Raw genomic sequence first — 12,818 nt, forward strand, 5'->3', positions numbered from 1 at the left:
AAGCAATAACTCTTTTGAATGGATGGGGGTTTTGTCATGTCTTATTCTTCATACTTGGCATCAGGTCACAGAGGTGCAATATTGTCTGGAAGAAATTTAAAAAACAAAGCAAACAAAAAGATAATTTTCTTAGAAAAGTCCTATATCGTGTAGTAGAAAAGACGAGGAGGGAAATGCCTTCAGAGCTTCAACTTTAGTCTAGTCTACATTCTGAAGAAGAGACCAGTAGACCATTCTTACCATTTGCAAGAGCTTTTGAATACTCTAAATTATGATCACCATAGATATAAACTTCCCCTAAAGTATGATAAAGTTTAACTCAGTATTTCAGTTAATCCTTCCTAAGCTTAATGACTCTATAAAACATGGGACTAAATTAATTTCTAAAGCTATTAAGCTGAATTCCACCACCACAAATGTCAAGCTTACACCGTGTCATTAGTACAGAAACATTAACCATTAGTTCATCTGAAACTCTTAAAACCAAAGCAACAGTGAAGACTGATGCTGAGATCTGTGTCCTTGGAGAGCTAAAGTAACAAACTGTGTTCCAGAACAGTCTGGTTTCATCTCTGTTGACACGTGTTTCAGCCTGTAGTCCTCTCAGCCCTTCTTTAGCTCAGGGGAAAACATGACTTAGACTGGATCAGGTTCCCCGAAGGCTCAGTTGTAAAGAATCTGCCTGCTAATGCTGGAGACTTGGGTTCAATCCCTGGATTAGGAAGATCCCCTGGAGAAGGAAATGGCAGCCCACTCCAGTATTCTTGCCTGGGAAATCCCAGGGACAGAGGAGCCTGATGGGCTATAATCCAAAGGACTGCAGAGAGTTAGACCCAACTGAGCACACACAAACACACAAAAGAAAACTACATGAGAAAAGATTCTAAAAAAGAGTGAATATGTGTATATGTGTATCTGTATCATCTTGCTATACACCTCATACTAACACAACATGGTAAATAAATTATACCCCAATTTAAAAAAAAAAAAAAAGGAAACTTCTTAAAATTCACAAAGCAACCTTCATTCATAGCAAAGGTCAAGTCAGTAGGCAGTCTTGCCTTCACTCTCTTTGGCTTTCTGGATGCCTCTGTACTGGTTCCTGACTTGTCTCATGAGTTCTGTCTTCTTTGTGCATTCTGACTCCACGAATCAGTCACACTGAAAGACCCTAGGTGGATGTTTCAGAAATCTCCGTTTCTGTCCATGATTGGTCTCTCTTGTTGCAGTGATCCATCACTACTATTCAACATCTTACTTTATGATTGATCAGACAATTGATTTTTCCTAACCCAAACTGCATGTTCTTCAACCTTTTCACTTTTTCATAACTCCAGCATTTGTAGTGTGCTGCTGCTTCTGGAGCACATTTTACAAGAAAACACAGTGAAGTTGCTCAGATGTGTCCAACTCTTTGCGATCCCATGGACTGTAGCCTACCAGGCTCCTCCGTCCATGGAATTTTCCAGGCAAGAGTATTGGAGTGGGTTGCCATTTCCTTCTCCAGAGGATCTTCCCGACCCAGGGATCGAACCCAGGTCTCACACATTGCAGGCAAATGTTTTACCGTCTGAGCCACCAGGGAAGCAAAACACAGGAAACAGTGTTTATTACCACATCTCTGACAATAGTAGAGAACAATAAAATCACACTGTGGTTGTTGGGTGGCTGGCTGTGTTCATTGCTTTCACTAATTGTCTGCTCCAGCACACTTGGATTTTATTTTTGGCTCATACAGTATTGCTCATAACAAATTATGAATCTTTGAGGATTTATTGAAAAATAAGAAAAAATGTTAAACCTACCCTATGTGTTTTGTTTGATGTTTTCTGTTATTGGTATCTTTAAAACTGGCATCCCATGGTTACCACGGTTATTCTTTGCATTTTTTTGAAATTTGGTCTATATTTCTAGTAGAAAATGATTTTGTAGGACTTCCATTTACAATTAAGGGGTTATTTGTAATGTTTTACACTTGAGACTGAAAATCTGGAATGCTTAAGTCTTCTTAAGTTCCTTGGAGAATTCACTTGTGTGACCTTGAAAAGTAATTTATTCTCCCCAGTCCCTAGTCTTTTCCTTTAGAAACTCAAGGAGGATTTTTGTTTCTGAGGTAAAATTGGTAAAAAAGAGAGCATTTACGGTTATTAATAAATGTGTCTGAAGTATTTCCACCAAACTTTTTTAAACCATAGCGGCTTTCAGGAAGGGAGAGGACACTTTGCCAATCCCACCAGAAAGCCCTGCCAGCCCACAAGTCGGGCCTGGAAGATGGAAATCTCTCCGTTTTGTGGGAGTCAAAAGAGAGATGAAATCCTCTTTCATGAGTTATTTGAATAATGCTGATGTAAAACTATTGGTAAAACTGTAAGTTGAAAGATTAGTATATTGAAGAAAAGAGCAATTCTTCTAGGGCATGTTTGAACTCGGGCATTGGTATGACTAGAAGTACAACGTGGCGGTGTTCAGATCACAGGGAAGAAGTTGTTCTGAATCTAGAGTTTCAGAGAGCAAAACAGAATTTTATAGAAAATTAAAATGCTAACGTAAACACCTGATATAAGTGTTACATTAGAGTCTAAAGTCACAAGATCCCTATGTGACACATTTAGTTTAGTGGTATCTGCAGACCATTGGGGGATCCTGAGATCAGATTTTCAGTGGCCTGCAAAGTCAAAATTAGTTTTATAACAATACTGCTTTATTCTCTCTTTACTGTGTTGGCATTTATTAGCACAAATCAAATGTCAAACTGACTCAGTAGTTACCTTCTCTACTGCCATGCACCTACAATTTTAAAAAATCCAATTTCAATTAAGAATGTCCTTGAAGAGCAGCAAAAATTACTAATTGTATTAAATCTGAACCTTTGAGTACTCATTAAAAATAACATTCTTCATGGTGAAATGGAAAGTATGCATAAAGCCTGCTGAATCTTTGTCTTGTGCTAAATAAAGCATTTGTGTGATTGTCTGAACTGCAAGTTAAAGTAACTATTCATAAAGTATCATTTTTACCTGGAAGAATACCTGACAAACTGTGGTTCTCACTTGGGTATTTAGTAAATGTTTTCTGTGAAACAAACAAAGAAAACAGTTGTTTTCCCACTGATAAAATTAGAGCATTCAAGCAAAATTAAGAATTAGAATTTTGGAAAACTTGTGTCTGTCCTTTGTTTGTCACCATGAACTTTATAGCTCCCCAAAGCTTAAAGACTTAAAAAAAAATTGGAGATATTAAGGAATGTTAATTCCTTGGAGATATTAATGGAGATATTAAGGACTTTTATTGATACTGTGTAATAAAATATATCAACATTTGCAGTAACTCAGTGAACCAATGTTTTCCAGTTGACCAATGAATGATGTTAAGTAACCATGCATGGGTAGATATCATCCAAAGTGCAAGATAGATGATTGGAATTTAGTGTAACAGTGAAAAATTCGTTGATATGGTTTCAGATTCTTAACTGCAGCTTTAAGAAATGACTGTCGTTCTGGTGTAGTATCAAAGAGTATCCATAATTATGTAAAAAAAAACTGTGGAAGTACTCTTTCTTTTTCACAACAGTAGGTTTGTGTATAGCTCGATTTTCTTGATATACTTTAACCAAAGCAACATATTCTAACAGCTTGAAGATAGAGGCAGATGAGAATCTGTCTTCTAACATGCCATTAAAGAGATTTATAAAAACAAAAAACAATATTCCTTTTCATAGTAACTTTTTTGAAAAATAAAGTTTTTCACAAAAATATATTAGTTATGTTAACATGTGATGTGTTTTATTGTTCTGAATAATAAATATATTAAAATAAATATAATTTTATAGTTATATTTATAAAATAAATAAAAATATATTAAAGTTTTTGTATTTATTTCTACTTCTATATCTCATGTAAACAAAAGCATTTTAGAGTCTTCAGTAATTTTTCATTATAAAGGGGTGAGACTAAAAAGTTAGAGGATCCCGTTTTAAGCACTAATGCCAGTGGTGGTATTAGTGTCAGCCACTGTGCAGGGGCTTTATGTATATATTATCACAGTTAATCTTAGGGATGATCATTCGCATTGCACAGTTGAAACAACAGACTAGGGTTACACAGTAAGGAGTAGAGCTAGGTTTTCAACCCAGTATCTGTCTCTTGAAAGTTCTGGTTTTAACATACTGTGGTATATGTGCTACACCAGGATTTAATGTATACTTTAACATAGGTTTATTTTGCAAAGTATGTAAACAGTGATCCCCCACTGTTTATCAGAAGTTATTTGAGGTTGACTCTGTGGATGAGATATTCTTAAATCTTTGCAGATCAGAACATCCTGACACGCTCTTATATATTGTTGTTGTTGTTGCTAGAGGAGTGTAAATTTCCATAAAATTTCTGAAAGGCAATTGGTAATGAATGTTGATAATCCTGACATGTTTGAATATCTTTTGATCTAACAATTCCCCTTTAGAGATATTATTCTCGTGAAATATTTGAACAAGTGCACACTAATGTATGTTATATAAGGTACATTGTGATGTAATTTAATAGAGTGGTAATTTAAGAACTATTTACATGTCTCAGCAGAGGGTATTGGTTAAAGTAATTATGAATAATGGAATTATTTATTATAAATTATCTATAGTGGACTATGCTTCTGGCTACTGAGAATGGTGGTGTAGATATTGTTGGCACAAATTGACCACAGTATATTGTTTAGATGGTAAAAGTAGTTTGAAAACTATATTTTATATATGTGTGTGTGTGTGTGTGTGTATACATACCTACATACATACATACATACATATATTTATAGTACATTGATATGTTGTAGAGGTATAGAAAAAATCGGTAGTTTTATACATTAAAATGTTAACAGTGGTTCACTCTGAATGATGAGATTTGGGGAGGTTTTTATTTGCTTTCTTAGGCTGTGTTTCAGATTATAAATTTAAAAAGCTAAAAATCATAACAGCAACTGTGAGCTGCAAGAAAGGCTAGCACTGCTAGTTGATATTAAAACACATTAAACCCCTCGTCAGTTTTAGTATTAGAGCTTTTTATGGTTTTTAATACTGTTCTCAGTGAATTATAGTTTGAAATTAACAATAATCCATTTCTTGCAGCTTGTATATGAGTTTTTCATACGGTTTTTGGAAAGCCAAGAATTCCAACCCAGCATTGCCAAAAAATACATAGATCAGAAATTTGTATTACAGGTAAGTATATTCTTGTCATTGTATGTATTTGTTTTTCAGTCGATAACACTTTATCTCATTTGCTGTAGATGTTTGTTAAAAAATCTTACAGTGGCAGTTATATAACCCCGTAAACAAATATATATGCACAAATTTATTATTGCCCATTAAAAGTAATAGGTACCTCTTTAATTTATTTTACTGGAAATTACATTTTAAACAACAAGGAATGCTAATGCCTAAATCCCTGCAATTTTCTTTCTTAAAATGTAATTATAAAGGAATTTCACTTATATAACTCTAGTTTGTGATTCTTTATATAATTCGAAAACTTCTATTTGCATAAGGATTTTAAACTATTTCATACATCTGTTAAAACTGAGTAGGCATGGTCTAGAGCGTAAGTAAGCTTTAATAAGTAATCAAAGTCAGGGTACTAGTAAGCTTTCATAGCTAGGAAGTAGCACAGGTTAACACTTAAGATTCCCTTGAAGAGATTAACTCTCACCTATCTGTTTCAGAGAAGGCAATGGCACCCCACTCCAGTGCTCTTGCCTGGAGGATCCTATGGACGGAGGAGCCTGGTGGGCTGCAGTCCATAGGGTCGCGAAGAGTCAGACACGAGCGACTTAACTTTCACTTTTCACTTTCATGCATTGGAGAAGGAAATGGCAACCCACTCCAGTGTTCTTGCCTGGAGAATCCCAGGGACGGGGGAGCCTGGTGGGCTACCGTCTATGGGGTTGCACAGAGTCGGACACGACTGAAGTGACTTAGCATCTGTTTGGAACTTCCTACATATTTTTCTTGAATGTCATTTTACATTTTATAATTATGGATCATATCTGTTTACTCCAGACCTGAAGTATGTTCATGGTGTTCTTGTTGACAGTCATCTGTAAAAATGGATACTTGAGCCAACTGGTGTATGGATTGTTGTAGCTTCTTTCTAAGTGATTAATGAGATGCCTTATGTAGAAAAAAATAAGTATCTCCTAGTGAGTCAATATTGGAGAAAGCAATGGCAACCTGCTCCAGTACTCTTGCCTGGAAAATCCCATGGGCGGAGGAGCCTGGTAGGCTGCAGTCCATGGGCTCATGAAGAGTCGGACATGACTGAGCGACTTCACTTTCACTTTTCACTTTCATGCATTGGAGAAGGAAATGGCAACCCACTCCAGTGTTCTTGCTTGGAGAATCCCAGGGATGGGGAAGCCTGGTGGGCTGCCGTCTATGGGGTCGCACAGAGTTGGACACGACTGAAGTGACTTAGCAGCAGCAGCAACAGTGAGTAATATGCAGAACTTCAAATTTAAAACATTGCTTTGGCAGGAAATTGATCTTCTGTGTCTTACTGGATAAAGGTTAATGACTCAAGTGATGACCTCATTCCCCTTTCTTAAATTAATACCTTTAGAATTCTGGACATATGAGGCTGAGAAGTTTTGGAAAAGTGAGATTTGATATTTGTTGTTGTTCAGTCGGTCAGTCATGTCCGACTCTGTCACCCCACGGACTGTAGCATGCCAGGCTTCCCTGTCCTTCACCATCTCCCAGAGCCCGCTCAAACTTATGTCCATTAAGTTGGTGATGCCATCCAGCCATTTTGTCCTCTGTCGCCCCCTTCTTCTCCTGCCTTCAGTCTTTCTCAGCGTTTTTTATTTAAAGAGGTGGATAGCTAAGTAGATTGATGGTTCACTGGGCAATAGGTAGATTGGTCCAGATCCTTATCCCAAAGAGGTAAATGCATTTCAGGCAGAACAAAAAACAAAACACAACAGATCTGTGTTTGTATTGGAAAGTCCTTGCGTTTCTACAGCACTGTATAGTTGTCAGAGCACCTTTATATGCGTTATTTAATTTGATATATACAATAATCTAAAGCAGATATGGCTAAGTTTTATGCCCATTTTGTAGATGAATAAATTTGAGGTCTAAAAAAGTTAACCAGATTCCCCACACACATGTCCTGTTCAGGTTTCTGTCTCTTACACCATGATGCCTCTGTGTGATTCCCTTCACTATAACTTGGAATGACAGGAGTAGCCCCCATCTCTCAACACGGATGAAATGATACGATTCTCTTACATTTATGGTAAATTAAAGTGCCCAAGAGGATCCAATAATTATTCAGCAGTAGACGCTGTTGACATGGAAACAGTAAATCCTGCAATCTTATTATGAAAGTCGGTGCTTTTCTTACATGAAAAACATTCAGGGCCCAGTCTGTGTGCTCTCCATGGTCGATAATACTGATGATAATAAAGCTCCTAAAATTAAAACATCAGAGACACCCAGACTTGGAAGGGACATTTTGGTTTGTCTCTTCTAGTTCTTTACCCATTGAATCAGTTTCCTTTGAGACCCTGATGAGGGGTAACCTGCTTGCTCTTTTTCAGTGAGGAAGGGCCACATACTTAGGCAGGTTCTTCCCTTTTTGTTGGAAAGTTGTTTTTTATGTTGAATCTCTCTGTACCTCATATGCCTTTGGCCTTATTTCTTCAGTAGAGTCCCTTAGTGTGTCATTAGCCCAGGCATAACCTTTCAGGTCCTAGAACACAGCTTTTGTATTTACCTCTATGCAGTTTTTCTCTAAAGCAGCAGTTACAACTCAGATGTTTGTAGGCTCATGTAAAATAGTCTGGGGGCTAGATTCAGACAATAGGAGGCAGACCAGCTGCTCCTGAAGGGAGCTTTGACTGTACCTCTTTCATCAGTTCTTGCTAAATAAGGTTTTTTTCCAAGAGAAAGTTTTTTTTCTGCCAAATTTGTTTTTTTGGTGAAATTTTCTGATAGTTTTAAAATCCTATTCAGAGTGAATTAAAGCCATCTGCCTCACAGATCTAGCCTTCCAGCTGTCAGTGTGCGTTCTCTGCTCTAGACTGAGTCCTAAGTATCTGTCTCATTTGTTAGTTTTTGAAGTCTTTGACATGTGTCCATTTGTCTTTAAGGGTGACATCTATATCTGAACACAGAGCTCTGAGATCAGTCAGTCCAATGGAACTTAGAATTGGGGTCTGCATTCCTTGTCTGGATGCTAGGGTTCTTAAAGGAGTCATCTCATTAGCTCTTCTTGCTGTTCTGTGACACTGTTAATTTAGGTTAATAAGCTTATGGTCTTAACTTTTTTTATTTTTATTTTTTTTATATTGGGATATAGCCAATTAACAACGTTGTGATAGTTCAGGTAGACAGTGAAGGGACTCAGTCATACATATACATGTATCCATTCTCCCCAAACTCCCCTCCCATCCAGGCAGCCATATAGCATTGAGTAGAGAGTTCCATATGTTATACAGTAGGTCCTTGTTGGTTATCCATTTTAAATATAGCAGTGTGCAGATGTCCATCCCAAACTCCCTAACTATCCCTTTTCCCTATCATTCCCCCTACCGCCCCCACTGGCATTGGACTGACTTCCAATTTAGTTTCATGCATTTTGTCATAAACCCATTTTCATTTTCCCTTGTTTTTGTTCATTTTGCAGTTAGCTTTTTTATCTTGACGTAGGATCTGACATATATTCTTATGGAATATCTTATCTCCCCAGCCTTCTGAAGTCTTTCTGGGTCTTGATTCTGTCATCAACCTTGTTCACTCTGCCTTCCATCTGTATCACATTTGTGACTTTCTAAATATGCTAGCTATTGGCTTCATTAAAGCCACTAATTAAAATTGTTAAACTAGCCGGGATGGAGGATAGAAGCCTGTGGCATGCCTTTAGCAACTTCCCTTTATTTTAGCACAGATTCATTAATCAGCAGTCTTTGAATTCCATCCTTGAGCCAGTTAGAAATCGACTGTAGAATTTCATCCTCCTCTGATTCCAAATTTTTGTTTATAAAGAGAGTCAGAGAGATATTTTGTCCAATGCAATGGTAAAAGCCACGACTTCATGTTTACAGAATTCCCCTCCTCTATGGACCTTGGAACTTTATCATAAAAAGGAAAGCCGAAATCCAGTGGTCCAGTGGTTAGGACTCCTGAGCTCTCATTGCTGAGGGCCCAGATTCGATCCTTGATCAAACGTCACCACTGAGTGGTACTTGAATGTAGTCATGTGACTCAAACCATTGCATCAAGTTAGAGATGAGCTGTTGTTCTGTCAGCTTCCATCTTCCATATCACCCTGTTCATTCATGTTGGTGGCCTGTACAATTGGCCTCCCGTTCCTTTTCCTTTCCTAAGTTTGCCCAGCACCTTCTTGGAGAAGGGACTCAACCGTCTACTTGCTTCTCCTGAGATTCCTTCCTTGGACCTTTGGCCCTAACCTGGGACCTTCTGGCAATGGTGAGCCTTTTGGATCTTGAGACATTAGTGCTGAGATTCTGTCCGTTATCCCCTGTCCCACCCTCGCTCCCTCTTCCTCTGACCACCATGCCTTAACCGTTCTTGAACTGGCAGGTCTTTTTACGTCTGTGCTCTATCGTCAGCCCATTCATTTTGTACACCCTGACTTTCCTCTGCCCCATGGACTCGCATGGTGCAGCCTGGTTCTAGTCTGTTTCTCTTGTGACATGGGAACCCTCAAATTTTTCCCTTTTGCAAATCAGAATGACACTTACCTTATTCCTTTCCTTTGAGCAGATATCTTATTCTCTGTGAATTCTCATAGATTCCAGAGAGTTTTGGTGATCTTAATGCAGAACTGTATTTATTCAGTTAGACATAATTTATTCTAGTTATAAGATTTACACTATTGGTAGCAGCTAGCTAGATTCTTTATAGTTTGATTCCTCCATCCCCTAAAGCAAAATAAGAATTGGGCTATTTTAGCATGATGTAATGGAAAGAAAGCTAGAAAACTCTGGATTTGAACCCTGACTCTCCTGTGTATCAACTTATATTTTAGGAGCTGAGAATATGACTGTGGCATAAGAAGAAACTGTTTTCAAACCCTGGCTTTTCTGCCTACTTACAGTGTAACTTTCAGCAAGTTAATATACTTGCTACCAAGCATGGATTTCCTCATTCGTGACATAGGGATAGTGGAATAAGTGAGATACTGTTCAGTAAAGTAGAAAATACCCCAAATTGACAGCTGTTAGATTTTCTTAATTGAATTGGCACTACAGATATGAACACAGGCTCCCTACCTTCAATCTTAAATAGGTACTGAAAACTTGGGCAGATTATTGACTATTCTGAGCCTGTGTTTTCTTCAGTAAAGTGACAATGACAGTTGTCTCTCTTATAGCAAGTTAAAACAAAGTAGTAGGCTGTTACGATGATAAAATAATATGACTTACATAAATATCTGCTAGTATCGTATATGAGGCCTAATATTTGCTCATTAAATGAATTCCTCTTTTCACGTCCTCATTATATTACCTGTCCACATTGGCAGAATATCTTATTTTTCTTGATTCCAATATTAGTTTCATAATTTCCGCCTTTTGAAATAATTTTAAAATTTATGAGAAACATAATAAAAATTTGCAAAGAAGCCTTGTATAAATGCAGAAATGTAACATTCCAAGGCGGGAAGACTTGCCATCAAAAAATGTCCATAGAATCTCCAGATTAATCTGCACATTTATGTGCACTTCTAATTAAAATTTCAGTGTGTGTATGTGTGTGTGTGTTTGTATGTGTGTGTGTACACACACACACTTTAGTAGTGTCTGACTCTGTGCGACCCTTTGGGCTGTAGCCTACCAGGCTTGTCTGTCCATGGGATTCTCCAGGCAAGAATACTGCAGTGGGTTGCCATGCCCTCCTCCAAGGGATCTTCCCAACCCAGAGTTCAAATCCACATCTCTTAAGTAGTCTGCATTGGCAGGTGGGTTCTTTACCACTAGCGCCACCTGGGAAGCCCAAAATCTCAGTAGTTTCTGTACTTGAAAATTTCAGAGTTCATGAAATAAAACGTTTTTGAAAAAGGAAATTAATGATATGTTATTAGACATTAAAACATACTATAAAGGTATATTATAAAAGTATGGTATGGGTACAGGAGACTAGAATATAATGAGATTTGGGTAGAAAAGACTTTTTCTTGTTAGGGCTTCCCTGGTGGCTCAGATGGTAAAGAATCCACCTGCAATGTGGGAGACTTGGGTTCGATCCCTGAGTTGGGAAGATCCCCTGTATGCCATAAAACTCATAAAAATGCACAAATGAATAGATAGGTACCTACATACCTATATATTAAATTGGAATAATGCTCTGAAGAGGAGATCTGATGGTATTCTGTGGATGCAGATTGGGACTGAGCAGTTCCATGAGAAATAGATATGTACACAAAGCAAAATATACAGGGATAATGAATGCATCATTGTTAATGATTATTAGAAAATTGGGAACAATTTTCAACTTTAGAAAGTTCCTCAGTAGAGGGTTAGTTGAATAAACTGTGGACAGTCATTTAACAAAATATAGATCACTGAGTAAAAAGAATGAGATAGAGTTACACAGGATCTGTTTTTAAGTGGAACATGCACATTGTGGAACAGTAAAATATTTTGAACCTGAGTCTGTTATTTTAGAGAAAAAGATTATTTGTCTATGCAATGAAAAGTGTGAAAGGAGATACAGTACATTTTTGTTAATTATCTCGTAGGGTGTCAGATTATGTATGATGATCTTTACTTTTTAATTTTGGTATTTCTCTATTTTTTCATTTTAAAGTATAAACATGTATGTTGTAATTAATAAGAATAGTCAAAGTATTTCCATTGCAATTACATTCTCATTTTGTTGCCTTGCATTTTTCATAAATGTCAGCTGATTCTGTGCATTAACTTTCCTAAGACTACTTTTATAAGACTGGGCCATTCCTTTACACTTAACATTTTTTATGTGTCCATCCTTTTATCTTTTGTGTATGTCCTTTTAAAGTCTGAATCTCAGCGGAAGCTTCCTGTATTTCCTCAAAAGCCTCTTTCAATAACTCTTTTTTAATTGATATTTCCTCAGCAGGAAGCAAAACAGATGAGTGGATAATGTATAGAGAGGTTTGGATGCAGACTCTGCCATTTTTTAGTGTCTGACCTTGGGCAAATTATATAACTGCTTTGTGCCTCAGTTTCCTCCCCTGGAAAATAGATCCAAAATATCCATAATATGATAGTAATTACAAGGTTGTTGTACAGATTTAAAAAGTATATTCATGTGTAAGTATGGAGAACAATTTCTGATCACTAACTATACAGTAAACGTTACACTGCTGCTGTCACTACTGTTTTTGTTAGGATCACCTCTTGTTTTGAGGAGTTTCTTTGTCATTATTTTCTAGAACAGCCTCCGTCCCCAGAGTTATATATTAGTCTGTCATGTCTTACCTAGCATGTTACCAATTTTTTGAGATTTAACTTTTACCAATCTAAAAAATCAAAAAGCCCTTTGGACTCTACTTGTATGGTTCTTCTCTGGCTGTTGGGTTGTTTTTTTTTTTTTTTTAAGATGTTTAATATGGTCTCTTGTCCTTGAATTCTTATCATTTCCACTTCTCCAACTGATTTCTTCCAGTCAGTGTTAGAAGTAACTGTGTAGTGCCAGGAACGCGTACTTTTTAGTATATGAGAACCAGGGAAAGCACATTCAAATCTTCAGAGGTCAGACAAGTGATATGGAATTTAGTAGTCTGGGTTTGACAGAGAGGAGTTGATGGAAACAGTGGTGACCCAGAGAG

At 37.2% G+C, this 12,818-nt stretch overlaps 1 protein-coding gene across 7 annotated transcripts in view; it reads left to right on the plus strand.

The window, feature by feature from the left end:
* The window catches only part of PPP2R5E (protein phosphatase 2 regulatory subunit B'epsilon), a 160,869-nt gene that overhangs the window by 117,181 nt on the left and 30,870 nt on the right, over window positions 1-12,818 (plus strand). For all 7 annotated transcript variants that reach the window (XM_086320352.1, XM_086320353.1, XM_086320354.1 and 4 more), the window contains one exon: window positions 5,114-5,206. In XM_086320352.1, the coding sequence (XP_086176478.1) occupies window positions 5,114-5,206 (93 nt within the window). The remainder of the gene's footprint in view (window positions 1-5,113; window positions 5,207-12,818) is intronic.

Source organism: Bos grunniens, chromosome 10 (assembly GCF_055505025.1).
Source record: "Bos grunniens cultivar Pamir isolate PY7600 chromosome 10, Bosgru_T2T1.0, whole genome shotgun sequence".
Lineage (NCBI taxonomy): Eukaryota > Metazoa > Chordata > Mammalia > Artiodactyla > Bovidae > Bos > Bos grunniens.